The sequence below is a fragment of the Macroventuria anomochaeta genome, assembly GCF_010093625.1.
Source record: "Macroventuria anomochaeta strain CBS 525.71 unplaced genomic scaffold BU25scaffold_9, whole genome shotgun sequence".
Taxonomy (NCBI): domain Eukaryota; kingdom Fungi; phylum Ascomycota; class Dothideomycetes; order Pleosporales; family Didymellaceae; genus Macroventuria; species Macroventuria anomochaeta.
The window spans coordinates 56,760-84,216 of NW_022985370.1; the positions used below are offsets into that span (position 1 = coordinate 56,760).

Genomic DNA, 27,457 nt, shown 5'->3' on the forward strand with positions numbered 1-27,457 from the left:
ACCAATGATCTCTGACAGCCCTGAAAAGATCCCCAATAATACAATTGGTGTAAGCGTGAAGGATTCATGCACGTGAAACCGCGTGTGGATGACGCGTAGTGGGGCAATGATCTAATTGGCCATAGCTCTAACCCCAAATCAACGACGTCAGGTACACACTTGCACTCTACACATCCACTCAAAACCCGTCAATGTACACGCGACCCTTCCAGTCCATCGCAAAACACTCAACTACCGCCCTCGCAAACCCGCGCTACCAATTCACCCTCTGTACCTTCTCCACATCACCCCGCCATTGCGCAGCCTACAACATGCCACAAGCGCCCAGAATAAACAAGATCGAGGCTTTGCCTGCAGCTGAGGCCAAGTGGGTAGAATTCCAAAAGATCTCCTGGCAAGACCAGACAGGTCGGGAGCGCGTGTGGGAAGCCGCGAACCGCAAAACGCGCGGCAGAGCGGGCGTTGACGCAGTCGCTATCACGACCGTGATCCGGCACCCGAAGCGCAAACCCAGCACAATAATTATCCTGCAGTACCGCCCACCCGTCGATGCCGTCTGTGTAGAGCTCCCTGCCGGGCTGGTGGACGAGAAGGAAACTCCCAGCGATGCCTCCGTGCGCGAGCTACACGAGGAAACGGGGTACAAGGGCAAGTTGACCTTCATCTCGCCGACGATTGTCAGCGACCCCGGGTTGAGCAGCGCGAACATGCAGCTCGCAACCGTCGAAGTCAACCTGAAAGAAGGGGACACGGAGCCCGAACAGGCGCTGGATGATGGGGAGTTCATTGAGAAGGTGGTTGTGCCGCTTGATGAGCTGTATGAGAGGCTGGTGCAGTACGATAAGGAGGGGAAGACGGTGGACGCGAGGTTGTGGCATTGGGCGGCGGGTATGCATTTTGCCAAGACGATGTTGTAGAGTGTGGGGTTTGAGTGCGCTGGATTCAATATCCATCATACTAACGAGCGACGGTTGATTGGGTTGCATGCTTTCGTGCCGTTTGATCTTTGCTGTATTGCTGTGGAACGAAGTTTTTGATTGATTCAACTGCTGTTCTGGTGGTCCCTCTCTACTGCCTCCTATCAGTTTGTCCACCACCCTGCCCCTCTGGAATGTTCCTTGTCCAAGGACATTGGAGAGCCTGCTCGCCCTTTTTCGTTTGTCCGCATACTCACTCGGGTCGTCTGGCTCCTCACTTCTGCTTGCTCGCTTGCTCTCCCCTCACGCGTGCGCCTAGCTCGATTGATTGTATGGCCGATCCAGTCGGTGTGTGCACAGATTGGGCAGGTGGTAGCGACGGTTTGTGGACGGTTCCGAAGGTGAATGGCATTGAACTTGGTGAAGGGAAGGTTGGGTGGTGATGAAGCTGCTCTCCTGATAATACAACGGTCTCTGGACGGACGTTTCGGGGGATACACTGAGGACAGGTGATGACAATATATAATTTGAAGTCGTCTCGATCGTTTTCTCCGGATACTTCCTGAGCTCTAATCCGTTTGCTGGTTCTCGAAGAGTAGTCAATGCTGGCATTGTGGTGCACATAATGTGCAGACATCAATGTGCGTGACTCGTATTCGAGCTGCAGATATGTCCATTCCGGTGTTAGACAGTCAACTTTTCTATCATATTCTCAAGCTCGCACACCACATCGTTGTAAACAGCTGTCTGCAGTCCTTTGTTGCCGAGCTTAGTCCCGAATCCGAAGTTGCATTGAAGACATTTCTCGGCGATCTTCTGGTACTGTGGGCCTAATGGTGCACGGCCAGCTGCCAGACGACGAGCAGCGAAGATCTCGTTGTTGAGATCGCGGTCCGTCATCTTTTCTTCAATTGGTTTCCAGTGTGCGATCTCGAGAAGAGCAATGCCAAGGAAGAACAAGGTAGTGTTGTTGATGCCGTAACGATCTTGATCACTGACAACATCAGCAGCCTGTTCGATACCATTCATCGTGTTGTCTAGTGCATTTGCTACTGCAGGGGCTGAGATCTGCGAGCTGAGATGCAATGTCTTGAGGGCTTCGTCGTTCAACGAACTTTTCGACCCGAAGTAGCTCAGATCGCGGAGCCGCCAGCGATCTGGTAGCCATGGCGTGTCGTTGAATTGAAGAAGCGCAAGCGCAGTCTTGTGGGCCAACTTCAACTGATCCTCGACCGCTAGAGCATCATCTGCATTGTGTCGCATAACATCGAAGATAGAACACACGCTGTCTAGTTGCGTTCTAATTGGTCCAGGAGTTACAGCTCTGTTTTCATCTCGAAAATAGAACAGGTGTTTGTACATTTGTGGGGTTTCCAGGTAGCCAATACAGCGCTTAGCGACTGTTTGCCCAGACAGATGGTAGTGCCTTTGCAAGTATTTGCAAATGTCCTTTGTTTGGCAAAGATCGATATCGGGCGCAAGCGCCTGGAAGGGAGGTTTCGAGACAGCTGCGACAGGATCAGACGCCGTGGACGCATCGACGAAGTATACACTCTTGGCTTTCTTGCGGCATGAAGATTGATGTTGGAGATCAGAAGAAGCTTTCTTCTTCAAAACATTTACAACACAAGACGTCAGCAGTTCGAGCGGAGGCGACGGTGCCGGATTATCTGGTGAAGATGTAGTATTCGCTTGTTGTCCAGCGGCGTCTCTCGATGTGCTGATTGACTGCACGTAAAACCAAATCGGGCGTGTTGGCGACGAGCTATACATGATCAGCATACGGTCACTGTTTCAACTCAGTAACACTCACTTATTGTTACCATTCGGGCTCGGTTCATGGCATGATATGGCGAGGTCGAGCCGCACTTCTGCTTGAACTTGGGCGTCGATACACAGCTTTGCGTAGTGTCCTCGATGTGTGGGGTCATCGCAACACCAAGCACCGCAAATGGCCTCATGAAGCTTTTGAGATGCATTTTGTATAGAGTTGAGCCCCCTCGGTAGAGGCTTGTGTTGGACACAAGCGCTCGTCCCATGGGCGTCCTGGCGTTGCAAGGCGCTAACCTGGGACCGGAGCGCGCTCAAATCGCCGTTCCTGTCCCGAAGATTCGCTAGGCATCGGTCGTGTCGAGACTTATCGAACGTGATTTTGATGGCTCCTCCTAGGCGTTTGAGTGTTGATTTGATGGATTCGCCCTGTGATGAGTGATGAGACGAAGTCATGGAAGTCGTCGGGGGTGCCTGTCTAGCGCCATGCACGACCTACTGACCTTCGTTTTCTGGTTGAGCAGGACGTCAAAATTTCCAATCTCTTCTCTCATCGTCTCAATTGTATCCCTGGTCTCCTCGATGATGCCATGGCACACGTCAAAGCTATCCCGAAGAACTGTTCTCAGTTTGTCGTTGAGGTGTTTACTTATCCATCGTTGATCCACCGCATCCTCCAACATGCTCTCGACCTCTTCCTCTGCTTCGATTGATCGCAGCAGGAGACGAACTTCATTAAGGAAGATGCCATTGTGGACTTTGAGTTGCTCTGAGATGGACTTCACCTCTTTCGAGTAATGACGTAGCGTATGCACCTGTTTGCATACGTTTGAGTAGGACTTTACAACCTCAATGAGTATGGGTAAAACGCCAAAGGCGATGCCGGCGATCTCAATGCCAGACATTGGGAGAAGTAGCACAGGAACATGATCGAGCAGTCCAGTGCGGTAGGCTGAGCGTATATTGGGCCTCGAAGTGCCTCGCTCAGCCCCATGCTGCATGCACAGCCCCGCAATGCAATTCAGCCCCGATCTCACATCTAGACTTTGCCTCACGCCTTTGAAGAACCTTACAAAGTCCTACCACGGAGCACACTCTATTCTTCGTTGTAATCGGTCTCCTTGGGCAGCATATCGATATAGTACGGGTCTGTACTGAGTCTTGGAAGTTTGTGGGATGATGCCACAAGGCTGAAAGCCTCTATAGCGTCCAGAACTGCACTTTACGATCGATCGGTGCCATCGCTTGACCAAACGCGCCCAGTGAAAGCGAAATCTCGTCGCGACAATGGAACAGCTCGCGAGAGAAGGTGTATATCTACAGCCTAACCATCAGAATCAGATCCATCATTGGCAGGAGCGAACGAGCTCCGAACCCGAGCAACAGGAACAAGGGGTCATTTCAAGACTCTTTCTCACCTGCCAGGATTCGCTCTGGTACCTCTTACAACATCTCGATGCAACCTCGATCTCTAGAAGCGAACGCAACATCCTTCGACGCTCTCTGGCCTCGCTACAACTATGGTCGGACGGACATGGCGCAACCACCGGAGCTCTCGATATGACGCTCGATCGATCGAATAGTCTGCGTCTCACGACCTTATCTATTCTCAACCCGATGTGTAGAGTTCTTTCACACGGTTCGTATTTGATCGGTTCCTTGTATTGCCTTCGCTAATCGATGCAGGGCTGAGAAGCCATGTTCTTCCCCGACAAGGCGACGATGTGATTGTACTGCTGTGTAATACTGCTACAGAACTATACAGTCAGACAAAATGGTTGCTGACAGATGACAACGATGACACGAGTGACAGCGGCAGTGAATCCAGCAGCTCTAGCGACGATGGTGCTACTGATAAGATGCACGAACTGGTACAAAGGATCAAAACTTACACTAACTGTTTAATCGATCTGGGTACCGCATTAGACTGCCCAGCCCTCGAACCTGAGCATGACGAAGGACCGAGTCTGGTGACGCTAGATCAGCGTTCTCCACATGACTTCCATATAGATCTGATTAGGGCAAAGTTTCCCAAGGCTGAAACTTGCTTGCTGCAAAGTCTAGGTCAGACCAGCTGGAACCGATATCTGCGAATGCAGCAAGAGAGAGATTCAAATGCGCACGCACTGTTTGCGCCGACCTCGGGCGACAAGTTGCATGCTGCTGAATCAGAGTTCCAAAACTCGGGGATTGGGACTTCTCTACCTCGAGTTGTATCTTCGTGCGCGGAGACAGTTGTCTCATCCATGGCCAGTGTTCCAGAGGGAAAACGGGTCAATGTCCCTCCCCTGCCTGCAGATGCGAAGAACGGACTGCCATTCGAATGCACCGCCTGTGGCAAGCATATACGGGCAACCACCAATCGTGAATGGAGGTACGTAGGGCAGTGAGAATAATCTTCCATCTTGAGCTGACTCACAATTGGTAGAAAACATCTCTACACTGATCTTCGGCCTTATACCTACTTGTTCACAAATTGCAATTTTACGCGTGAGCCCTTCGCAAATCGTCAGCTATGGACCGACCATCTCAAACTTGGACACGAATGTGGGCCTGACTGGGATGCCGTTCAATGTCCACTCTGCCTCGATACTACAAAGAGCGGCAAAAGCGCCGTCTTGGTCCACTTTGCACGCCATCTGGAAGACATTGCTTTGGTATCACTTCCTCGTGACATTGAGTCCGATACTGAATCAGACTCAATCACAGAGACAGAAACTCGGTCGGATAACGCGGATGAAGTCTCACCTGGGAGCACTCCAGGCATTTCTGTTAACGAAACCAACATCTTCTGGAGTCACCAGCCTACGACCCCATCTTGGCAAGCCACAGTATCCACACTCAAGGATCATAATTGGGTCGACATCGGTAGCGGGCAGTGTTATGGTCGTCAATCCACTGACGGCACACCATACCTGGTAGTGAAAAATACACATCACCCTGCCCTGATGTTATTACAAACAAACGTATCAACAAGCCAGCATTTCAGAAAGCAGCAAGACAAACTCATTTCCTGGGTAGAGGGAGAAGCCAAAATGGCTCTCAGTTTTCAAGATGCAGCAGGCTGCACTAGTGTCTGCACCTATTTACAGGAGAATGGTGCAGATCAGCTTGATCGCTTGAGAGGCACGCTCGCTAGCACGCTGCAAAGTGAGGCGACGCAGCCAAAATCTCCTGCGCCCATCCAAGGCAGCCCCACCCCCACAGCCTCCTCTTCGGCGTGCATGACGCTCTCGTACCAGCAACTCGATAATCTAGCAGCCGCGGCTCAGCATGTGCACGATGTAGACTTGATTGCTGCAAAGAGCGAGGCTCGTGGTGAGGCTAGGTTAGCTAACCGCTGCCGGCAGCAGGCCGAGAGAACCGATTCCGATACTTGCGATTCTGCGCGTCCAACGCAGAATTCTTCAGTTGAAACTAGGTCAAGCGATCAAAGCGATTCGATCACTCCTACTGACAAGGTGCATGTGGAGCCTTCATTTGCAGCACCAAAGAATATCTCCGCTGATGCTCTTGGCTTTGCACCCTCGGCTGTAGCACGTAGCAGCTCGAGTTCGTCTGCAGTTAGGACTTCACCCATGATAAATGGGCCTCTTGAGTCTACATCCATGTTCCAGGATGAACCTCTTCTAACCAACACAAACCCTTGGTTCTCTCTATTTTTCGAAGAAGAGTGTACCAGCTCGTATCAGACGGATTTGTCTGCAGAGTACTCTACTGCTACCAACCCACTTGCTACCAACAGTACCAGCAAGCCTTATCATCGCAAAAGCGCTCCTTTTGAAAAACGAGCGCGCAATACTCTTGCTGCTCGTGAGGCACGACAGAAGAAATCCGATCATGTTGACCAGCTCGAAGCAGCTACCACCAGCAATAGCAACGATGACAGAAGCACGAATTTCCAATTCATTGTGGGTGCTACTCCCGCCGAAGTGAAATCGAAAAAGAATATGACCACGGTGCGCAAAGCGACTATGCGAGCCTTTCTTGGGACTGATAGCAAGGGCTATGCGGAGCGTCATGGAGAACAATAGCAAGGATGAAAGAAGGCCTAGAAATGCCATCAAGCGACCGCCACAACTAGACCCTTACGATGATGTCTCCGCTTCTGACCGTTGGGCGCAGCTGTCAGCGTTCGACCAGCCTAGTCTGCAACAGAGTCAACTGCAGTAGTTGTACGAATCGCAGCCTCTAACAGAGGCTCAGCTTATATGTCAGGTTGCTGGCTATGATGAGTCCATACTAGGTCCTTGGGAAGGATCCGGTACGTCCTCATGGGTTCGTCGATGAGTGATCGACAAAGCACCTGATCGCCTGGGATCACCGATTCCAGCATTTCATGCGGAGACAAGACGGTTGAAAAGAATCTTTCAATGAAACCGCTCCAACAGAATACGACCTAGCAAGTGACAGTACGTCCCAATACGAATTAGACATGGAGCAGCAGCCTCTTCGCCAGGTATCGACCTTCGAGTCCGATCCTGCGGAAGAACCTCCTCCCTAAGTGACTCACATTTTCAAAACCGCGCCTCGACAACCCCCGGAATATGGAGACCACGTGCTCATACCGGGGATCGCATCCCGCCCATCCCGATCTTGACCACGAAATCTCAGCCTCAATTTTCGATTTTATAGGGCCCTAGATATGGACTGCGTACTTTGCTTTCAATTGGAGTGTAACACATCGTGTCTCAGAGCTCTCTTCCCCTGCTGATTTGTACTTCTCTTTTCCATGCATATTCAAGTACAAATGACACACATCAATTAGCTATGGGCATCATCATGTGTTCCATTCGTCCGTTCTTCGTTCAGTCTATAGTACACTACCTGTACATACCCGATATGCAGTATTCACATATTCTCCTCATGCCCTTCATCTCCACCATTCCGAGCAAATTTCTCCGCCAAGTCAGGAGCGCACCAACAGATACAAAGACCTCATCCTCTCACCCTTGCAGCGTTTTCATCCCTCTTCCCCATATTCTCCCCAAACCCAAACCCCTTCTTCCCCTTCCTCCCCTTCTTATCACCAAACTGCTCATCGAACTTCTTGATTGCGCTCAAACTCGACATATCCTCCGAGATCGACGCACTAATCTCCTGCAATGCCGCATCAAAATGCCTCGGCAACAGCGTCCTCACAGCGGGGAAATTGTAGTTCACACCTTGTACAAGGTGAGCCGGTGTTGGGGACGCAGAGCTTGAAGCGATGGATTCTGAGGATGGAGGAGAGGAGAAGGATGGTGTGGGTGGTGGGGGCGGACCGTCGGTGTGGTGCAAGTACGCTGGTGCTGCTGCTTCATCCTTCTCTTCCTCTGCAAAACTGCTATCTTCCTCCGGCGGGGGCGTTGTGAGAGTTGCTTCTGCAGCCGCTTTGGCAGCGACCTCGTTTTCTTCCTTGACGCATGCTAGTGCTGCGGAGACGGCCACGTTTTTCAAGTCGCTGCCGCTGTAGAAGGGTGTGCGTTTTGCTAGGTCGTCGAGGTCGACAGAGGGGTCGAGTTGTTCGCCCTTGAGATGGATGTGCAGAATCTCCTTTCGGTCTGCTTGTGTGGGCAGATCGACGAGTAGACGGCGCGGCAGTCGGCGGATGACTGCGTCGTCGAGATCGAATGGGCGGTTCGTGGCTACCATGACGAAGACACTCAGGTCGTTCAACCCGTCCCACTCTTTGAGGAACTGGTTCAGGATATCTCTGTGGCTTGTGCGCTCGCGCATGGCATCTCTGCTTGCGAAGACAGCATCCGCTTCATCCAGGAAGACGATACAAGGAGACAGCTTGCGAGCCAGCGAGAAGATGGCAGCGACGTTTTTCTCGCCCTCACCGACGTATTTGTCCATGATCTGCGAGCCCGAGACTTCGAGCACGGTGCTGCCGGACTCTTTTGCCACGGCTTTAGCAAGCAGTGTCTTTCCGGTTCCCGGAGGGCCGTAGAGAAGCGCACCGGAGATCTTCTCAGTGGCGAGAATGCCGTAGTTAAATGCGTCCGGGCGAAGGAGCGAGAGCGAGGTTATGGTGCGGATTGAATCGATCGTCTCTTTGGGGACGTGAACTTGATCGAATGTTGTCTTGATCTGATCGGGGTTTGCGATGCCAGATATCAGGCGCTTCTCGTGCTTGGTCGCAGTTGCGGTGATACGCTGGAGGTCGCGCTGGCGCTGCAGGTCAATTTCGCTGTGTCGCTTCTTCGCCTTCACGTGAGCTTCAGCTTCTGGGCCTAGATCCTGCCGAGGTTGTTGCTTTTGCAGTGCCTTGTCGAAGGAGAGGTACTTGACGGTGTCACTGGTTTTCAACAGCCCCATGGCTAGCGCGACATGTGCCCAATTTACTTGGCCTTGTTCGACGTCAAGTTGTGTTGATCCAGTTGGGTTCGTGATATGCAACCCAAGAGCTGTCAGTGCTATCCTATGCACCTCGTCGTACGTCAATACTCGGTTGAGGTAAGCTTCTGGTATGATGGTTGCAAAGTTTCGGTGGTGTTGAATAGTCAACTCCATATCCGATATGCGGGCAGCTGCGACGGGGTCCAGCGATCGTAGCATGTCTTGAGTGTGAAGCATGTTGATGCCACAGAACTTGCCTCTTTCTTTCGGCGACAAGATTGCTGATCCAATCTCACCCTTTGACATCGCATTGGACTCATCCAACAGAGATGTCTTGTCTGTATCCGCTGCTACGACAATGGTTCTGAAGAAAGTGCTTTCGCCTTCGGACTGCAGGCCACGAACACCACTAGCTGAGAGGTCAGGGGTGAGTTCCAGCGAACAGGTGCTACCAACGATCATGATGCTTTCGCCAGCGCTCCGTCTTTTCCGGACAAGTTCCTCAAGCTTCTGGATGATGCGTCCGCCGTAGTGTGTGGCGTTGAGTTCCTTGAAGTCCCTGACGAAGATGATCTTCGACTTCTTTGACACCTGTGTTACTGATGGAACGGAGCCAACATTAATAGCCATGTTTATCACAGGTCTAGCGGCTTCTGGGAGAGCAGAGTTAAGTTCAAGCGGAATCCCTTCAGAGCTGACAGAGTAGTCGAAGAAGTTGGGATCGCTCCCCCTCCGCTTCTTTGATCCTTCTTTTGGTGCTGTTCGCAGCTCGAAGCCTTCATTGCCAACGATGTTCCGACTCTGCTTCAACTCGCCAGCATCGACCAAAGCTTCGAGAAGCGTCGCAAGCTTCAAGTCCTCCAGCTGTATCTCGCTCTGGCTTTGTAAGCGGCTTGGCTCGTCACCGAGTGCGTTGGCTGATGTCTCGAACGGACTCGACGAAATCGGTTGCCCGGCTTTGAACTTGTTTGAGAGCTCCTTGATCGAAGCCAGCGCAGACAGGGGTAAGATAAGGGGAAATGCGCCCATCTTGGGTTTCTCTGAGGGGTCCATTGACGAAGGCTGAGCGGATTCGGGGTCTTCTTCAGCCGCATCGTCCTTCTCCATGTCCTCAAAAGCATTGGCAAGCTCAGAGCTCAGGCGGTAGGTCTCGTATCCGAGCGATCGTATCGATCGTGGCGATGGTTCTGCGCCCTCGCCGAGGTAGTCTCCGGCTAACTGTGCGAGGTCGTTGGCTCGCAAGACGACCAATTCAGAATCCATCTCCAGAGCAATGGCCTCCACTGCCCTGTCCACCAGCAGTTCGTGATCAGGCACCGGCGAGTGTAGAATCAGGTTCGTCTTGGTAGCAGGAAACGTGCTGCCGATCGATGGGCGCAACGATGATAGCGCCGCTGCGATGCTGGCACGAACTTCGGCGAGTACGACGGGCGACAGACGCTTTGAGCCTCGCGACGACCTTGACTTGGCGTGCTCCCTCTTGAGCATATACCGCTGCGTCTTGCTGTTGAGCTCATTTGCTCGCTCAGCGAGCGATCTGCTTGGATCCACTTTCAACTCCTGGGTAGCGCTGAGGAGCTGTTCGCGCAACTCCAGTCTCATACGTAGCTCTTCTTCGCCCATGGAATGTGCCTTGTTGTCGTTGGGGCCTAACGATTCGGCGTCAGGACTTGACTCGGTTTCGGCGGCAATTCTCTCTTCCAAGTACCGTTCGATCTTGCGCTTCTCCTGGTCATCCAGACGCCGCCCCCACAAGCCACGAACTAGCCGTGCAAGTACCTTCACAGCATCCAGGTCCTTGGAGGCCGGTATCGAACACGTCGCGCTCTCTCCTGCCTCCGTATGTGTAATTGACACCGACAGCGCCTTGGGAGTGATGTGCTGCTGCAGCTCTTTGGGAACATCCTCGCGACGCAGTACGCGTCTCTTCAGGAACCAGTCTGGGACGTTCACTGGTGGGAGGCCCTGCGCCTTTCTCCCCCTCTGCTGGCGGCGCTGCGCTGCCAGGTATCGCCGTGTTGTCTCCCGTGACCGCTGAACCTTCTGCGCCAAAAGATCTGGGTCTTCGTTTGCTATCTCCGCCTCTGCCTGCTGCTCCCCTGCTGCCGCCTTCTCGCGGTCGGCCTTATCGGCGCCATCTTCGCTAACGGGTGTGCTGTTTGGCCCTGAAGGCGGTGTCGACGCGGATGCGAGCGCGCGTGTGGTGTGTAGTGAGCGTATGCGTGGTATCAATGGGTAGCGGCGGCCGCGGATGAATCGTGCTGGAGCGCGTCCTGTGGATGCTCGCAGTGCAGACCGTATCACATACATACGGGCGTCGAGGGCGTGCCCTTGATGAGGAAAGGAATGCGCCTGCAGGAGAGAGGATAGGTAGGAGGATTGATAAGCGAGCGTTGCGGCGCGTTGTCTCGTCACGTCGTCTTGAGCTTTTCTGGCGTTCAAGCGTTTCCCAGCGGCAAACAGCGCGCTTCACGCGGTTACTCAGCGAATCAAAAGACAGCAACGCCGCAATGTCAACGGCGACGTGTTGCAGATGGAAATGACTGTCATGTGAGGACAACCACTGTTTTGCGATCTCGCCTTTCCAGTGACATTGAGTCTCAAGGCTGGAGGCTGAAGAATTGGCCTTGGGAAGGGGTTTCCTTTGGCTGTTGCTCTGGCTCTAAGAAGGCCTGTGTTTGCGCGCTCTTTGTTGACCGAATACTGAGATTATCAATTTGTTGATAGTCTTGTTACTACAGGCATTATCATGAAACTCACAACGACTGTGAGAAGCCTACAAGCCAGGGATGCTCACTGCTCACCAGAGCTTCACACGTTGGAGGCAGGGTCCTGGAGGGTTCACAAAGCTCATGTGACAATCCTCAGCATAATGTCTGCACAAATGCACAAAGGACTGAAGTGATCATTGGCCGACGGTGATCGAAGCGATGCTCGTGCTGCTGCTCCGTCTGTCACACGGCAGACGGGTACCTGCATGATCGATGCTGGGATTCTCAACTGCCCACCCTCACGCCATCTTCGAAGCTTGATGGCAACGGTACAGCCAGTGCACCGCGAGTCAACGAACCTCAAGGACCATAAGTCACGATGCCTCAACGGGTAAAGCTTCAAAGCTTGGTGTGTGATGGATGCGATAACGCTTACCGAGACCATCTTACTGGACGGTACCTGAGGCTGGAGAGGCACAGTCGTGATGATCCCTCTCTCGTCCGTGTTGACCGCCCGCAAAACCGGAGCGGCTCTCACGGCGCGCGCTGAAAGTCCCTTCATTGCGCATGGGTCCCTAGAGTTGCGGCAGGCGCGACTTTTCACCCTCACCCCTCGTCTGCTTCTCCATTGGGCGCGCATCACGGTTGCACGTTCACCAGCTCACCAGTGAGTGGTGACGCATTTCCAGCTTTGCGTGCCTGCGTCCCCTCACCAACGACCCACGACCAAACACGCGCAACTGCAAGCAAATCGCAATTCCACAGCCCACGCCTCACCTTATCCAGCAAGCAGACCCCGGATCGTGTCATGACGTGTAGTTGAGATGTCTGTTATTAGCCATCGCTCTCCTTCTCCTCGACTGACCTGGAGAAAACGATGTCGCTTACTCCGTCTAACGCTCGAATGAGGGACGCAACCCTCGGAGCAGGCATCAAGCTCACGCCCACGCCCTTACCCTTCACGGCCACCAAGAACAACCCCCGCTCTCCTGTCAAGGCGGCCCGCGCCGAGGCGACCCTTGCTCTGCGCACTGTAATAGGGACCACCACAAGCACCGCCAATGCCTTCGACAGCCTCCCTACTGCGCGCTGCTTTGCATATACCGCAGGCACAGCTGCAGTCATAGCCACCGTCGACGAGCAGCACAACATCTCTCAGCGCTTCTACCGCGCTCGACCCACCACCAACCCTATCAATTCCTCCTCATCCATATACGGGGGGCCTGCCACACCCACACAGAACGAGAGCCGCAACAGAATAACTGCGTCGTTGCGCGAGGCCGGTCTCGGCGCATCACCGCATGCATCGCCAGCGACGAACGACTGGAACGACTCGCCCAACAACAGAGCATGGACTGCACGGGAGAAGATCAAAGCAGCGACGTGTGTGAGCTTCAGTCCAGACGGAAAGTACCTGGCTGTGGGTGAGGTGAGCTACGATCATGCTATCAATCGTGGCACTGCATTCGTTAACACCATGCGCAGACAGGGTACAAGCCTCGCGTACTCATCTTCTCCAATTCCTCAGACGCCCCCTCAGATACACCTCTTACTGCCCTGTCGGAGCACTCATTTGGCGTCAACTGTGTAGCCTTCAGTCCAGACTCGCGGTACCTTGCAAGCATTGGGACGGCGCAAGATGGCTTCCTATACGTATGGAGCATCAACCCTCGTACTGGAGCCGCGACTCTCCACTCCAGCAACAAGTGTGTCAGCAACATCAACCAGATGACCTGGATGGGGAACAAGCTCATCACCGTAGGCACGCGGCACGTAAAGGTCTGGTCTCTCGAAGACCGTAATCCTGTTCAACGGGTGTCGAAACCACGTCAGAGCGATATGTTTTCTGGCAGTACGCATAAGCCACTATCTGGCAGGAACTGCCTGCTGGGAGACCTGCAAGACGCAACGTTCACGAGCGTGTGTCAAGTAGCACTCAGCAAAGCGATCGTGGCATCTGAGCGTGGCGACTTATGCCTCATTGACGAGACAGAACGAGATCAGAATTTCTCCCGCGTAGCGCACGCTGGATTCTCGATCAGTTCCATGGCCACCGATGGCAAGGGACGGCTTCATCTTGCGGGCACTCATGGAGGGTTGAAGACGCTCACGGTGGCCAGCCTCACCAGCAAATTGACACCACCGCCATCACCATCCTCCCAGGGCTCTCGAGGCGGGTCGCCCACTATCTCCATCACCGATTGCAGTAACCAAATCAGTGCAATCGCATGTCTGGCGGAGCACATCGTGACGGTAGATTCGCAGCGTGCTATTCGCTTGTCACATCTGTGCGCGGCCAGCGTGGCGACCGAGGACTTGACTAGTACCTCTCATTCCGCAAACGATGAGACGAGCATCGGTGATGTCATACATACGCTGCCAGCACAGGGCGACTCTGTACTGGGGGTTAGAGTCCTATCTCGATCGAACAACCTCGATGCATCGTACTACACATGGGCTGCAGGTGGTAGCGTCATATTCTGGAGTCAGACTGGTAGTACTCAAAGATCTCTGCAGGTGGCACTAGAACAGCCTGCTGGTTCTGACTTCGTGCCAAATGAACTCCGCACAGTTCGCGCCTCATCTGATGCCAGCTTTCTCGTCACTGGAGATAAGATGGGTGTATTAAGGATCATCGATTGCAGATTCGAGACTGTCATCTTCGAATCGAGAGCGCACTCAAACGAGGTCACCAGCATTGCCATCTTTGAAGATGAAAGCTCCACTCTTGTCGCTTCTGCAAGCAGAGATCGCACCGTACAGATCTTTAGTCGAGAAAGAGGCAAATGGACACTGCTGCAGACTCTGGACGAGCATGCCGGAGCCGTGCTGGGCATACAGTTCTCACAGAATGGCACACGTCTTGTCTCGTCGTCGAGTGATCGCAGTATTGTCGTGCGTGAGATGTTGTCTCGAGAGGAGGACGGCGAGACCATTCGCGTCTTCGTCTTCCTCCGCTGCATAGCGTTCAAATCCACGCCGGTGTCTATGACATGGGACGTTGATCAGGATGATGTACTGATCGCATCGAGTGTCGACCGTCAAGTGCACAAGTTCGACGTGCAGAGTGGGCAGTGCCTCAGTAATTTCAAGGCATCAGACAGCGACGGGGGTGATGCTGTCGTACTGCACTCATTGGCTCATATCCCACGCGAGTGGGGCTCACCTCTTATTGCAGGAGTATCTAGTACAGACAAGTCGATACGCGTCTACGACGAAAGCGGCACCCTACTCGCTCGAGACTGGGGTCACACTGAAGGAGTCACAGATATCGCGTTTGTACAACCCTCGAATGCGCAGGACGAAGACTCGCGCGACAAGTCCCTGGTCACGGTTGCCGTGGATGGAACCATCTTCGTCTGGAGTCTGACATTGCAGTCACCGTACCGTCAAGAGATGTACAAGTCACTGGATGTGCTAGGTACATCAGCAGAATCAACAACAAGTTTACTGTTAAGCAAGCCTCCAATACGCCGTGTGCTGTCACAGTCCGGGCTCGCCAAGTTCCAACGCTCGCCAGATGACAGTGGCAGTGCGACCCCTACTGGCAGCAGATCACCTACACTGAAGAAGAAACTTTCGAAGTTCTCTTTAGACAAGACTCAGACACCGAAGCTCGACCCATCGCCACTACCCAGTAGTGTACGAGAGAGAAGGAATGGGGGCACAACGAATCACACTTTTTTACGCAGGAAGAATAACACGTCACCTTCACCTCCAGCTTCACCAAAGGCGCGTGTTACACAGAGGCGAGCATCTGTAGATGTCAGGTCTCGGCCGAACTTGAGAGGGCCAGCAAGCGAGTATGGCAGCCTTGCAGGCGCAAGCGAGAGCTTTTGCAGACAACTCAAGGCCTACCGCAAACGTCTCGCCAGCAGTACCGAGGCGCTGGATACCGACATAGTCAAGGAAATCCAACGTGAGCTTGCGGCAACTGCACGAACGATCGGTGAGCGGGCTAAGACGAAAGAGTTTGATGAGACTGCCATGGCGAAGCTCTTGGATCAGTATTCCGAACGGCTCGTCAATATACTCGACGAGAGAATTGCTGCTAGTGTGGCTCTACGGACTCGCCAGGACAGTGAAGCTGCATTATCCACACCACTGAGATCCCCTGCGGATTACAGACAGTCACCCAGCTCGCTGGGCCAGAGCAATGATACGACTGCGGGAGATGAAGAGTCTAGGGAGATCCTCACCCCGATAACAACGTCGACTGAGACGGCGGAAGAGGTCTCAGAGAGATGAAACATTTCAGAGACGTCGACAGTATGATCTTGAAATGTTTACGACAAGGCGTTTGAATACTGGGTGGTCTTTTGGATAGCATACGGCGTTGAAACTGTCGAGGAAGGCATTGATCCTCAGACATCTTGTACTGTGTATACGTAATTGTAGTCTTTAGTTCTGCTCTTCGGAACAGTTTTCACCAACCTGTTTGCTTTTGTTGATTAAAACCCTGCAGGACTACAGTAAGCGCTGACATGTCTAGAGAATGCGCCTGCCTCTGAGGTTCACCTGCCCCCAGACTGTACCTTTCTCCATTTCTTAATTGCCCGCTATCTGCTCGCAACCTTTACTTGACCTCTAACCTTCCACCTCGCTCTACACTTACCCTGCACTTTGCAAAGCGTCTACGTGTACATCTGCACTATTTTACGCACCTTACTGCGCACCGGTTTACATCTCCTAACGCATCACAGACTTGTCAGTTAACACCACGCCGCCACCAGTCGTTGTTCTCGCACGCCTCTACACTGTTACTGCGCTTACCGTACACTGAGCGTGCTTCGCTTGAGGATAAACTACTGACATGACTTGTGTTGTCTTCCGCCATGGCGTCGCCTTCGCTGCCTTGGATTCGACCATCACCCTGAACTCAGCTGCACGACAATTAGCTTCGCCAACACCAAACTTCATACAAGCGCAACACTCGTTGACAACACGAGTTTCACTCAACCACGTGCGGCCATCTCGATCCATGTCCCATGTTCCAAATTCCAAGCAGCGGGGCCCCGCAACGCTACACTGGCACCCACACTCTAGCCTACACTTCGGATCTCCAGCGCCTCCTATTGGTTGGAGGGAGTGGTCATTAGCCATGCCTAGGCTCTTCAAACGTCAGCCGATGCTTCAATGAACATCTCGGTGGACCATTTGAGTGCAGCTCGAAGCCTGACACTGCTGCAGACCGGCAGAGCTCTTCCGGTATTGGTTGAGTTTAGTCTAGGTTGTCATGGCAGCCCTGACAAGGAAGCAAGAGACGCGGACATGAACACGGGCTTCGATATCAATTGCTTCGGAGTTGGTCATCCGCAGTGGATTTGATATCCCATCGCTCTGGCTAGGCGCCCGCCGCATGCAGTAACCCGACCAGCCATCAGAAAAGCTTAGCGCAAACACACCATCACTGACCACCCACTCGCAGCGAGTCTCTTTGTCACCCTACCGAAGGTACTCCCTACGGGAAGCCGCATGTCAAACACCTGCGATATCCTGAGAGGCCGACCTCGCAGGAACCTCACAGGAGAACGACAGAACAGGCCACGTTCTTGACTCGGAATGCTCTGCGGTTCTGTGGAGCGCGTTTTGCCGTTGCCGGTGCCTCGGGTTATCAGGTACGAGCTTCCCCAGGTCCGGATCGTGGGTGTGGATCCCTTGGAGCAGCTGTCGCGTGGTATCTGGGTGCTCCGCAGAGCTGTGTAACCTCGAGTACTACGCTTAGACTACAAAGCTGAAGATCGAACGAGTTCAAGACGATCTGGCAGCTGGTGTCTCCTCAAGCTTTTGGCAAGGCCCAAGTAAAGCAGAGTCGATGTACCAACAGCACGCTTTACGGCACAAACGCGAGCTTCTCGAAGCGAGCATACAGAAATAGCGTAGTCCCGCAAAGACCCTGGCCAAATGCAGCAATGCAGTTTCCAATTATTTTCTGCTAGGGTACATTGCATGCCTCGCAGCTGTGACCCACAGCTCATCTGTCAACTCGCGTGTTTCTGGATTGAGAACCCCACTGAAATATTAAAACAGCTCCAAACAATGCAACACCGTCACAGAGTAGAGCAGCAGAACAACAGGCAAGCCCCAGGAGGCACGATATTCGAACGTCTGCTGTACAAAAATAATGTCAGCCCACCACGGCCGCGGGTATGGCTAAGGTGTAATCCGGAGAAACGGAGCAGGCCTGGTCTATCCGCGTTGGTGAGTGGTCGGTGGTTCAACCAACGAGCTGTGGGCCCAGACAACGGCCAGAGACTGTTCGTCATATTCCATGCCCCCGCAGCCCGCAGCGCGCTCTCGCTCACGAGGGGTAAAGTGGTAGTCTACGGGTCCGGCTGTGCTGCGAAGGGCTGCGATCGGCCTGCGACGAGCAGCTGCTTAAGAAGCCGCTCGCCCTTGGATGCGAGCCGTAAACTTATTGCTACTTGACACCGAACTACCTCGCTGCTCAGTACAGTACACTGCCCGCGGTAGACAATACCCCTATTACGCGACGAAGCTCCACTTTGACAGACACTTGTTCTCCGAGCTTGTCCCCAGCAGCTTCAATTTGGGCCCCTGCGGCAATCAAGCGTCCCACCGAGCCCTTTACCCGGCGTTGGGACATATAACTGCCTCAAAGACCCGTTTCGCCGACCTCTGGTCCTCTGAAAGCTCTCGCCCTCCCTCGTCAATTGCGCGCGCTCTCTGTGCTTTCTTTTTACTTCAGACGCACTGCAGCAGCGCAAGCACCATGTCTGAAGGCGACGTCAAGCCCCAGAACCCCGTTGTGGCCGAGGCCCATCAGGTCGATACCTTTCACGTCCCGAAAGCGTTCTACGAGTGAGTGCGCCTTTGTGCGGTTGTTTGTCATCATGTCCAGGACAGTGACAGCTGCGGCATTCCCAAGCTTCGTCGGCAGAGCGGGGTGACCCCGCTCTGCCGAGTTAGGCCTCACGCATCGCGATCACCAACAACAGAGCTCAGGAGAGCTTCGAAATGTAGATCGATTACTGACATGGCTTCGCAGCAAGCACCCACACACCAAGCCACACCTTGCGAACCTCGAGGAGTACCAGAAGCTGTACAAGGAGTCTATCACAGAGCCCAAGCAGTTCTGGGGCCGCCTAGCGCGCGAGCTGCTCACGTGGGAGCGCGACTTCCAAACAGTGCACGCCGGCAGCTTCGAGAACGGTGATAATGCGTGGTTTGTGGAGGGCAAGCTGAACGCATCGTACAACTGCGTCGACCGTCATGCTTTCAAGGACCCCAACAAGCCCGCCATTATCTACGAGGCCGACGATGCGGGCGATGGCCGCATCATCACATACGGAGAGCTTCTCCGCGAGGTCTCAAAGCTCGCGTACACCCTCAAAGAGATGGGTGTCAAGAAGGGCGATGCTGTTGCTCTCTACCTGCCTATGATTCCCGAGGCTGTCATCTCGTTCCTGGCTTGCACACGTATTGGTGCCGTGCACTCCGTCATTTTCGCCGGCTTCTCGTCCGACTCGCTGCGCGACCGTATTATCGATGCGGAGTGCAAGGTTGTCATCACCACCGACGAGGGCAAGCGTGGAGGCAAGGTCATTGCAACCAAGAAGATTGTTGACGAGGCGCTCAAGCAGTGCCCTGGCATCAGCCACTGCCTGGTTTACAAGCGCACCGGCGCTGAGATCCCCTGGACAAAGGGCCGAGATTGGTGGTGGCACGAGGAGGTCGAGAAGTACCCCAACTACATCGCTCCAGAGTCGATGAGCTCTGAGGACCCTCTCTTCTTGCTTTACACTTCTGGCTCGACTGGCAAGCCAAAGGGTGTTATGCACACGACTGGAGGTTACCTTCTCGGCGCAGCAGCAACTGGAAAGTACGTCTTCGACATCCACGACGGCGACACGTTCTTCTGCGGTGGTGACGTGGGTTGGATTACTGGCCACACATACGTCGTCTACGCGCCTCTGCTGCTTGGTGTCGCTACTGTTGTCTTCGAGGGCACACCTGCCTACCCTAACTTCTCGCGTTACTGGGACATCGTCGACAAGTACAACGTCAGCCAGTTCTACGTTGCGCCTACTGCGCTGCGTCTGCTGAAGCGTGCGGGCGACGAGCACGTCAAGCACCAAATGAAGCACCTCCGTGTGCTGGGATCCGTCGGTGAGCCCATTGCCGCTGAGGTGTGGAAGTGGTACTTTGAAGTTGTCGGAAAGGAGGAGGCCCATGTTGTGGACGTACGTGTCTTGAACTTTATCATGCTGAACAGAATACTGACAGATGTCAGACTTACTGGCAGACTGAGACCGGCTCTCACGTCATCACACCGCTCGGTGGTGTAACGCCTACTAAGCCCGGCTCCGCCTCTCTCCCCTTCTTCGGTATCGAGCCTGCTATCATCGACCCCGTGTCCGGCGATGAGATCCACGGCAACGATGTCGAGGGTGTTTTGGCCTTCAAGCAGCCGTGGCCTAGCATGGCCCGCACAGTCTGGGGAGCACACAAGCGATACATGGATACATACCTGAACGTGTACAAGGGCTACTACGTACGTATTGAGGCGTCGATGCTGAGGACCTTGCTGACATGGATAGTTTACCGGAGACGGCGCTGGTCGTGACCACGAGGGCTACTACTGGATTCGAGGTCGTGTCGACGATGTCGTGAACGTCTCCGGACACAGATTGTCGACTGCTGAAATCGAAGCAGCGCTCATCGAGCACCGTACGTTCCCCACACCCTTACATTCAGCATATGTACTTACAAATGTAGACTCTGTCGCCGAAGCCGCAGTCGTCGGCATCCACGACGAACTCACCGGCCAAGCCGTCAACGCCTTCGTCGCGCTGAAAGACGGTACCGGCTCGAGCGACCAGATCAAGAAGGACTTGATCCTGCAAGTACGCAAGTCGATCGGACCGTTCGCCGCGCCAAAGGCGATATTCGTTGTCCCCGATCTGCCCAAGACACGATCTGGCAAGATTATGCGTCGCATCATGCGCAAGATCTTGGCGGGAGAGGAGGACCAGTTGGGCGACATCACAACGGTGAGTTTTTCCCATTTCTCCGAGTTTGCCTTCGCAGCGTGAAATCCTGTGTTCGAGATGTTTTCTACCAATACGCGAGGTGGTGTTGATGACGCGTTCCCGCGAGTTGAGGACTTGGCTAACGGCTTTCGGCACAGCTTTCGGATCCGTCGGTAGTCGATAAGATCATCGACATCGTTCACCAGTCTAAGAAGAAATAGAGGCTTGGCGAGGGTGCCAGTGATTGGACGGGAAAACGGATACGTCGGCGGAACCGGGGAATGTGGGTGGATGACATGTTTGGTACGCGCCGTGAGATGTAAGACGTTGCGCTTATGCGGTGTGTGCTGTGGTTGCCGCGTCGACGCAATTATACCATGAATGAAACATTTCCTACACGACGTGCAGCATCACGGAAGTCGGCAGTGAATGCCTCCTGAAGTGCATCGAAAAGAAACGTATGCTTGTATTGCCCCGTATGCAAGCTGATGACAGGCCGTCCACGCCCCGAAACTGTTAGTGTCTTAACTCTGCCATTGATGCACCCGCCAAGCAGCCTTCTCTGCACCGCCCCTTCGCTCGCTGACGGCCACTGTCGCCCGCCATTGTGTGTCTCTCTTTGCTTAGTTTGCTGCTCTCTCTTGCTTATACCCGACCTATGTCGTTCACTTTGACTTCTTGAACGTGAATCTCCTGTAATCTAGGTTGTTGCATAGTCACTGTTTGAGTCACTGTTTGAGTCACTGTATCCCGGGCAGCGCCACAGCCTCACGCAGAGGACTGACTCCACAGAGGATGCACATTCTCAGCGCGCTCACATCGGTCCTCGCCCTCGCCACGTCGCACCTCGCCGCCGCCTCGTCCTCGCACCGCGCCCCGCTGCGATCGATACAGTTTGCCAGAAATGCCGACATCCTCACGCCCAACCACCGCGTAACCGCCGTGTCCACGTTCGACGTCGCCTTCGATGTCGGCCCCCAGCGCATCCGCCTCAGCCTCGAGCCCAACCACGACATCTTCGTCGACGGCGGCCGCATCACGCATCTCGCCGCCGACGGCAGTGTAGCGCGCCAGGAGCCGATCGACCGGACGCAGCACAAAGTGTTCAGGGGGACCGCCTGGGCGAAGCGGGGGAGTCGCTGGGATCATGTCGGGTGGGCGCGTGTCGGGATACGGCGGGACGGGATGGATCCGCTGTTTGAGGGCACATTCACGCTGGACCACGACCACCACCATGTCAAGCTGGCCAGCAGCTACAAGGCGACGAGGCTGGCCGAGGACCCGGATGTTGCGCTGAGCGGCGAGGAGAGCATGGTCGTGTTCAGGGACAGCGATATGGGCATGGCGCCGCACCAGGACCACGCTGAGCTGCGGAAGAGGGCGGGCGTGCATGGGCAGGCGTGCGGGAGTGACCAGCTGGGGTTCAATACGCAGGCTGACCACCCGGTATACGCGGGCATGCGCGTGCGGGATATGACTAGCCGTGCGTCGATGCCTATTGAGAGACTGTTCGGCAGGCAGATCGATGGCCAGCCGGGAAGCGGTGGCGCTGGTGTTAACCTGGTCAGCACCATCGGCAGCACGCAGGGCTGTCCGACAACGCGGAAGGTCGCGCTGGTTGGTGTTGCGGCGGACTGCACGTACATCCAGTCCTTCAACAGGGACAAGAACCAGACGCAGCAGAACATCATCGAGGCCATCAACGCGGCGTCGGAGCTGTTCGAGAGCACCTTTCAGATCTCGCTGGGATTGGCAAACGTCATCATCACAGACCCAGACTGCCCGGCTACCCAACAGCAGTCCACGCCCTGGAACCAAGGCTGCAGCGATAGCGTCAACATCCAGGACCGCCTCAACCTCTTCTCCAGCTGGCGCGGCCAGCAAAGTGACAACTACTCCCACTGGACGCTGCTCTCGACCTGCAACACCGGGTCTGCCGTCGGCCTTGCCTGGCTCGGACAAGCGTGCGTGCAAGGCTCACAACAAAACAGCGGCAGCACCAGCGAGACCGTCGCCGGCGCCAACGTCGTCGTCCGCACATCCACTGAATGGCAAGTCATCGCCCACGAGACCGGCCACACGTACGGCGCCGTCCACGACTGCACATCCTCCGCCTGCGCCGACGCAAACACTGTCAACTCCCAGCAGTGCTGTCCACTAAGCAGCAGCACGTGCAATGCCGGCGAGCAGTACATCATGAACCCCTCTACCGCGCAAGGCATCACCAAGTTCTCCCCCTGCTCCATCGGCAACATCTGCTCCGCGCTGCAACGCAACAGCGTCGAATCCTCCTGCCTGACCAACAACCGCGGCATCACCACCATCGGCAACCCCGTGTGCGGCAACGGCATCGTCGAAGAAGGCGAGGACTGCGACTGCGGCGGCACCAGCCAATGCGGTAACAACGCGTGCTGCGACCCGTCGACGTGCAAGTTCAAGAACAACGCTGTCTGCGACGACAGCAACGAGGACTGCTGCAAGGACTGCCAGTTCGCGTCTGCCACGACTGTTTGCAGGGCGAGTCAGGGGCCGTGCGATCCCCAAGAGACGTGTAACGGCACGAGTCCGTATTGTCCGGAGGATAAGTGGGAGGAGGCGGGGAAGAGCTGTGGGAGTGGACTGCAGTGTGCGAGTGGGCAGTGTACGTCAAGAGATGAGCAGTGTAAGACGCTGATGGGGTCTTACACTCAGGGCAACCAGACGTATGCGTGTGATAGCCGCAGCTGCACGCTCTCATGTGGTAGCCCGGAGTTTGGGCAAGAGTGCTACGGCCTGCAGCAGAACTTCCTCGATGGCACCGTCTGTAGCGGTGGGCATTGCGTAAACGTAAGTAACCCCCACATCCTGTCCACACACTCATCCTACTCCCACCATCCTGCTGGATTTACACCAGCAGCGCCATCCCGAGGATAGCGAGACAAGATGCTAACGTCCAAACAGGGCCGCTGCGACGGCAATGTCGGCAACGAAATCAAATCCTGGATCGACGAGCATCTCCCCCTCGTCATTGGACTCGCCGCCGGTCTGGGCGGCGCCCTCATCCTCTGCATCCTGTGCTGCTGCTGGCGCTCGTACCGCCGCCGCAGAAGCAAGGCGAAGTATGCTGCCCAGGCTGCTGCGTATGCTCGCGGTCCTCAGCCGAAAAACGGTGGAAGGGGTGGGAGAAGACGGCCGCCTCCGCCACCGCCGATGGGAGCGAACGGTGGATTTTCGCATATGGGGCAGCAGGGTCCGTTTGTGCCGCCTAGTATGAGCCAGAATCAGGGGGCGCCGCCGCCGTATGGGTGGCAAGGTAACGGGGGGATACCGCAGCCGCCGCCGTTACAACATCGTAACTCGGTGCGGTATGCGTAGATGTAGTCTTTCATTCGTGTAGAGGGCACTCTTTTTAGCGTTACGGTCGTTAGTGTTGCATTTCCTTGGCATTTTGCTTAGAAGCGCGCCCCATCAAGAAAAGGGAACTGGATAGACATCCACGAGGTGGCGACAGTATATATATCTATGGTATGCTACATGAGTGGCTTTTCTTTGCATCGATGGCTCCTCGTCATGCGTGACGCGTCAGCCCTACGAGCTGTGCTAGTGTGCAAGTATCCACCATTCGGCTCCTATATCTCGAAGACAAAACAGGTCGGAATGCATTGCTACTGTTCATGATGTGCTGAACGTTGAAAGGTGCCTTGCGAGTTTCCACTACTAGGTGTTGAAAGGTTTGTGGGGAGATGTGGCAGACTGCAGTGCTGTCCGACGGAGTGTGGACGACCATTGTGGAATGAGCAGGTGTTGTGGTAGGTTTTGCGCTCCTCGACTCTGCGTTGTGGACAAGATGGGAGAAGTCGAGGAGCGTGTTGCCGATGTCTCGCCCACGAAGTGGTGGAGATTGTTTTTTTGTGTTGTGTTTTTTGGTGTTGACTTGAATAGATGCAAAAACTCCGCTGGTCATGGATTGTGTCGTAGGCTGGGATTTGGCCGAAAGACATGTGTTGATCATGAGTATGAACAACGTCCTTCGGTGCAGACAGCAATTCACTTGCTGATCGCTCTGGTCGACTAGGCTTTGGAGGTACGTCTATCGTATGAGTAGACTGTGCAGTTAAAAAAGGGAGCCTACATATCAAGTTTTGGATATGATTTCATATTTGGATGTGTTTTCAAGATGTTACGCGCTCTGTGGTGGTGCTGCGGTTTCTGGACGTATGTGGTCATACGGTTCAAAGGCGAGACCAAGCACAACCCATTTCCAACATGCAGCTACCCAGAACTCGAATGGTGTAAAGTTGTCCGACTTGCGCCTTCATCAAAGGCAAGTCGGTTCAACCACCAGAGGCTCGTTAGAGTGAAGTTGCTCAAGCTCGCTATATGCGTGTACTTTGCTTTTGACGCGTGTGTTGGGAGTTGTAATTAAACCACTCTGCTCGAAGGAGGGAAATCTCCGCATTGCCTCCAGGATCTCAATGCACTTCTCGACACCCGTGACCTGTCTACGCCCTTGGCCTGCCTTGAGCGAGGAACGTTGCCCAGACTCAGGATAGTTGGATCTGCGCGATGTATGGTACCCACAGTTAAGGAGGCGTACGGTGTTGGTGCTACCTACTACGACAGCCTTTGACGAATTTTACCAACTACCAAAGCGCTTCCCAATTCACGACACACTTTGCGATTTGAGCATTGCTATGTTGATATGAACATGTCGTGAGACATAAATAGATGTCGTGACGAGGCTGTGAAAGATTATCCCCGCAGCACTAACCCCATCCACGCTAGTCTAGCTTAATCTACATCAAACACGACCGCAGCTCCATCCTTCATCCACCACATAAGCACCTTAACAACAAGGCGACCCGAGCTTAGACGCGTAATGTTGTACGAGGGTAAGCTGAACTTGCTGTGATAGGTCGCATCATGCGAACTTGCAGATGTGGGCATGGTATGGCTGCGGTAAGGCTTACACTGCGTGTTGTGGCTGAGCGTGTGCGAGCGTGAGATCTGACTCGGGTAAACATAAGGTGGGCATGGCTTCTCTCAGACTCTCTTTTCCTTTTTCTTCTTTTGCTTTGCGTTGCTGTCACGTGCTGTTGTACTTTTTAAGTGAAGATGGCGAGTTGGTTTCGCAGAAGCCCTCAGAGCCCCGAGTGCATAGTCAGCCCACAGGCGCCTGGTTGCGGAGGTACGCACGAAGCTACACAAACCGTGCCAGCGACAACAAATGGTTCGCCGACTGGAACCACGGAGATAGCTGGGGAAACGGAAGTGTTTCTTCAACCAACAGCCAGCAACGCTGAAGTCTTCACGACTATCATCACCAATGACGACGGTTCTTTCTACACAAGAGTCTCTACGATCTTTCCTACAACAACTGCAACTGCAGCATCGACTACAACAATCTCTCCGTCGGTAACCACTGAAGTACCGAAGGGCGCACAGGCGACAAGTAAGAGCAGCAACAACGATGGTGTGAGCAAAGGCGCAGTTGCCGGTATCGCAATCGGAACCTGTATCGTTGGCGCGGTTATCGCCTTTGTCGTCGCTTGGCTCCTGTTCAAGAGGCGGGACAGGAAGTTTGTCCAGAAGACTTGCCCTTCGGGTTACCCCATCTACGCCGATTCCTCGCCAGAGCTAGTCATGGTGCAGAAGAGCGCTGCAACAGGGAGCCCGTATGTTCAGGTTTCGCAGACCCAGATGCGCACACCTGTCCCGGTCCCAGCACGTACTCCTGCTGCTGTCTCTCCGCAAGGAGTGAGCGATGCTCTAGCTGGTATCCTGCCGCCTGATGCAAGCGAGCATGATGTCCAGAACCGCGTGTTGGCGCTGTTCGGGCAGATACATCGACACATCGACACGTACTATCGTGACGTACACGCCAGCATTACGCCTAGCATGGACTCTGATCTGGCATCATTTGGGAAGGATGTAGATATGCTTGAGCTGCTGCAAAACTGCTCAAGTCCAACAGTCGCGCTCAAGCACGCCCTCTTAGCATTCGTGCTCAGCACCACGGAATCGAAGAGTGAGGGTACGGAGCAGGCCCTCTGGCCAGACGAGCTTGCAAGTGTCCTGGGCCAGGACCAAAATCTCCCAAGTCCAGGTATGTTGCTAGTCTCAGCACGTGACAATTAGAAGTACTTACGCAGGTACAGATTCCAGCCGACTATCTACTGCTCAAGCCCTCCACCGCCGCCTTACAGTCTACCTTTATACCCGCGCAAACGCACTTACACCACAAAACCGATCGCAGTCCCGCCTTTCCAATCTCTCCGCCTTCTCGTTGACGCGCAAAATGTCCTCCACCATTCGTGAAGCAGCAGAGCACTTCTCCCTGACTTTCTTCCCTTGGGCGAACCCCACCTTTGGCGACCAAGAGCGGGAAAGTGATTTGGCGGGAATCATTGGCGAGGCACTGGAATGCAGGATCTGGTTGTATGGTCAGATGGGTGAGTGGGGCTTTGAGTGGGAGGTTCCGGGTAGAGGTGCGGTGGTTGTTGCGCCGGCTTTGGTTTTGAGGGAGGATGGGAGGGGGCCGAGGAGGGTGGTTCTAGACCAGAGTGTCGTTGGGATCTAGGCAGCTGTTTGGCTCTATATATGCCTGGCGAGAATGGAAGCCAGTATAGGTGGGTTGCGGTAATGTCAATCTGTCACATGTTGATTGGTAGTTGGACACTCGAACCCCGAAACACAATATTAGTTTGACCCACATGAACCACCAATGTCGTAAACAGGATTTTTTCCATCCTCGCCCGTCAGA

The 27,457-nt window shown here is 54.3% G+C and overlaps 8 protein-coding genes across 8 annotated transcripts; 6 read left to right on the plus strand and 2 right to left on the minus strand.

Annotated features, from left to right (window-relative positions):
* The first annotated feature begins 172 nt into the window (after window positions 1–172).
* Window positions 173–1,058, plus strand: BU25DRAFT_408789 (uncharacterized protein). The gene has a single exon (XM_033705902.1). The coding sequence runs from the start codon at window positions 192–194 to the stop codon at window positions 915–917; it is 726 nt and encodes a 241-aa protein (XP_033563707.1). The 5' UTR covers window positions 173–191; the 3' UTR covers window positions 918–1,058.
* A 543-nt stretch (window positions 1,059–1,601) lies between these two features.
* BU25DRAFT_456615 (uncharacterized protein) lies at window positions 1,602–3,592 on the minus strand (the record flags this gene model as incomplete). The annotated part of the gene is made up of 3 exons (XM_033710047.1): window positions 1,602–2,682; window positions 2,731–3,116; window positions 3,191–3,592. The coding sequence occupies 3 exons, from the start codon at window positions 3,590–3,592 to the stop codon at window positions 1,602–1,604; spliced, it is 1,869 nt and encodes a 622-aa protein (XP_033563708.1).
* A 163-nt stretch (window positions 3,593–3,755) lies between these two features.
* On the plus strand, window positions 3,756–7,089 carry BU25DRAFT_268312 (uncharacterized protein). The gene is made up of 3 exons (XM_033701796.1): window positions 3,756–4,326; window positions 4,374–5,061; window positions 5,116–7,089. The coding sequence occupies exons 1-3, from the start codon at window positions 3,975–3,977 to the stop codon at window positions 6,719–6,721; spliced, it is 2,646 nt and encodes an 881-aa protein (XP_033563709.1). The 5' UTR covers window positions 3,756–3,974; the 3' UTR covers window positions 6,722–7,089.
* Window positions 7,090–7,625: 536 nt separating this feature from the next.
* Window positions 7,626–11,321, minus strand: BU25DRAFT_388591 (AAA-domain-containing protein; the record flags this gene model as incomplete). Its single annotated transcript, XM_033704480.1, has 1 exon — window positions 7,626–11,321. One exon carries the CDS (start codon window positions 11,319–11,321, stop codon window positions 7,626–7,628), a length of 3,696 nt encoding a protein of 1,231 aa, XP_033563710.1.
* Window positions 11,322–12,362: 1,041 nt separating this feature from the next.
* BU25DRAFT_388592 (WD repeat protein-like protein) lies at window positions 12,363–16,134 on the plus strand. The gene is made up of 2 exons (XM_033704481.1): window positions 12,363–13,151; window positions 13,208–16,134. Exons 1-2 carry the CDS (start codon window positions 12,600–12,602, stop codon window positions 15,968–15,970), a joined length of 3,315 nt encoding a protein of 1,104 aa, XP_033563711.1. The 5' UTR covers window positions 12,363–12,599; the 3' UTR covers window positions 15,971–16,134.
* A 2,321-nt stretch (window positions 16,135–18,455) lies between these two features.
* BU25DRAFT_429813 (acetate--CoA ligase) lies at window positions 18,456–20,936 on the plus strand (the record flags this gene model as incomplete). Its single annotated transcript, XM_033708566.1, has 6 exons — window positions 18,456–18,544; window positions 18,732–19,926; window positions 19,977–20,237; window positions 20,284–20,413; window positions 20,462–20,736; window positions 20,874–20,936. The coding sequence occupies 6 exons, from the start codon at window positions 18,456–18,458 to the stop codon at window positions 20,934–20,936; spliced, it is 2,013 nt and encodes a 670-aa protein (XP_033563712.1).
* A 190-nt stretch (window positions 20,937–21,126) lies between these two features.
* On the plus strand, window positions 21,127–24,326 carry BU25DRAFT_408794 (uncharacterized protein). The gene is made up of 2 exons (XM_033705903.1): window positions 21,127–23,541; window positions 23,656–24,326. The coding sequence occupies exons 1-2, from the start codon at window positions 21,511–21,513 to the stop codon at window positions 24,067–24,069; spliced, it is 2,445 nt and encodes an 814-aa protein (XP_033563713.1). The 5' UTR covers window positions 21,127–21,510; the 3' UTR covers window positions 24,070–24,326.
* A 1,207-nt stretch (window positions 24,327–25,533) lies between these two features.
* On the plus strand, window positions 25,534–27,429 carry BU25DRAFT_408795 (uncharacterized protein). Its single transcript, XM_033705904.1, has 2 exons — window positions 25,534–26,800; window positions 26,853–27,429. Exons 1-2 carry the CDS (start codon window positions 25,810–25,812, stop codon window positions 27,272–27,274), a joined length of 1,413 nt encoding a protein of 470 aa, XP_033563714.1. The 5' UTR covers window positions 25,534–25,809; the 3' UTR covers window positions 27,275–27,429.
* Window positions 27,430–27,457: the final 28 nt, after the last annotated feature.

Excerpts from the sequence above, each read along its gene's own strand:
- BU25DRAFT_408789 (XM_033705902.1), top strand. The coding sequence starts at position 192 with ATGTACACGCGACCCTTCCAGTCCATCGCAAAACACTCAACTACCGCC.
- BU25DRAFT_268312 (XM_033701796.1), top strand. The coding sequence starts at position 3,975 with ATGGAACAGCTCGCGAGAGAAGGTGTATATCTACAGCCTAACCATCAG. Across the intron at positions 4,327-4,373 it reads GTGTAGAGTTCTTTCACACG|GGCTGAGAAGCCATGTTCTT; the intron begins GTTCGTATTTGA and ends TAATCGATGCAG. Across the intron at positions 5,062-5,115 it reads ACCACCAATCGTGAATGGAG|AAAACATCTCTACACTGATC; the intron begins GTACGTAGGGCA and ends CACAATTGGTAG.
- BU25DRAFT_388592 (XM_033704481.1), top strand. The coding sequence starts at position 12,600 with ATGTCGCTTACTCCGTCTAACGCTCGAATGAGGGACGCAACCCTCGGA. Across the intron at positions 13,152-13,207 it reads AGTACCTGGCTGTGGGTGAG|ACAGGGTACAAGCCTCGCGT; the intron begins GTGAGCTACGAT and ends CACCATGCGCAG.
- BU25DRAFT_408794 (XM_033705903.1), top strand. The coding sequence starts at position 21,511 with ATGCACATTCTCAGCGCGCTCACATCGGTCCTCGCCCTCGCCACGTCG. Across the intron at positions 23,542-23,655 it reads GCGGTGGGCATTGCGTAAAC|GGCCGCTGCGACGGCAATGT; the intron begins GTAAGTAACCCC and ends ACGTCCAAACAG.
- BU25DRAFT_408795 (XM_033705904.1), top strand. The coding sequence starts at position 25,810 with ATGGCGAGTTGGTTTCGCAGAAGCCCTCAGAGCCCCGAGTGCATAGTC. Across the intron at positions 26,801-26,852 it reads CCAAAATCTCCCAAGTCCAG|ATTCCAGCCGACTATCTACT; the intron begins GTATGTTGCTAG and ends ACGCAGGTACAG.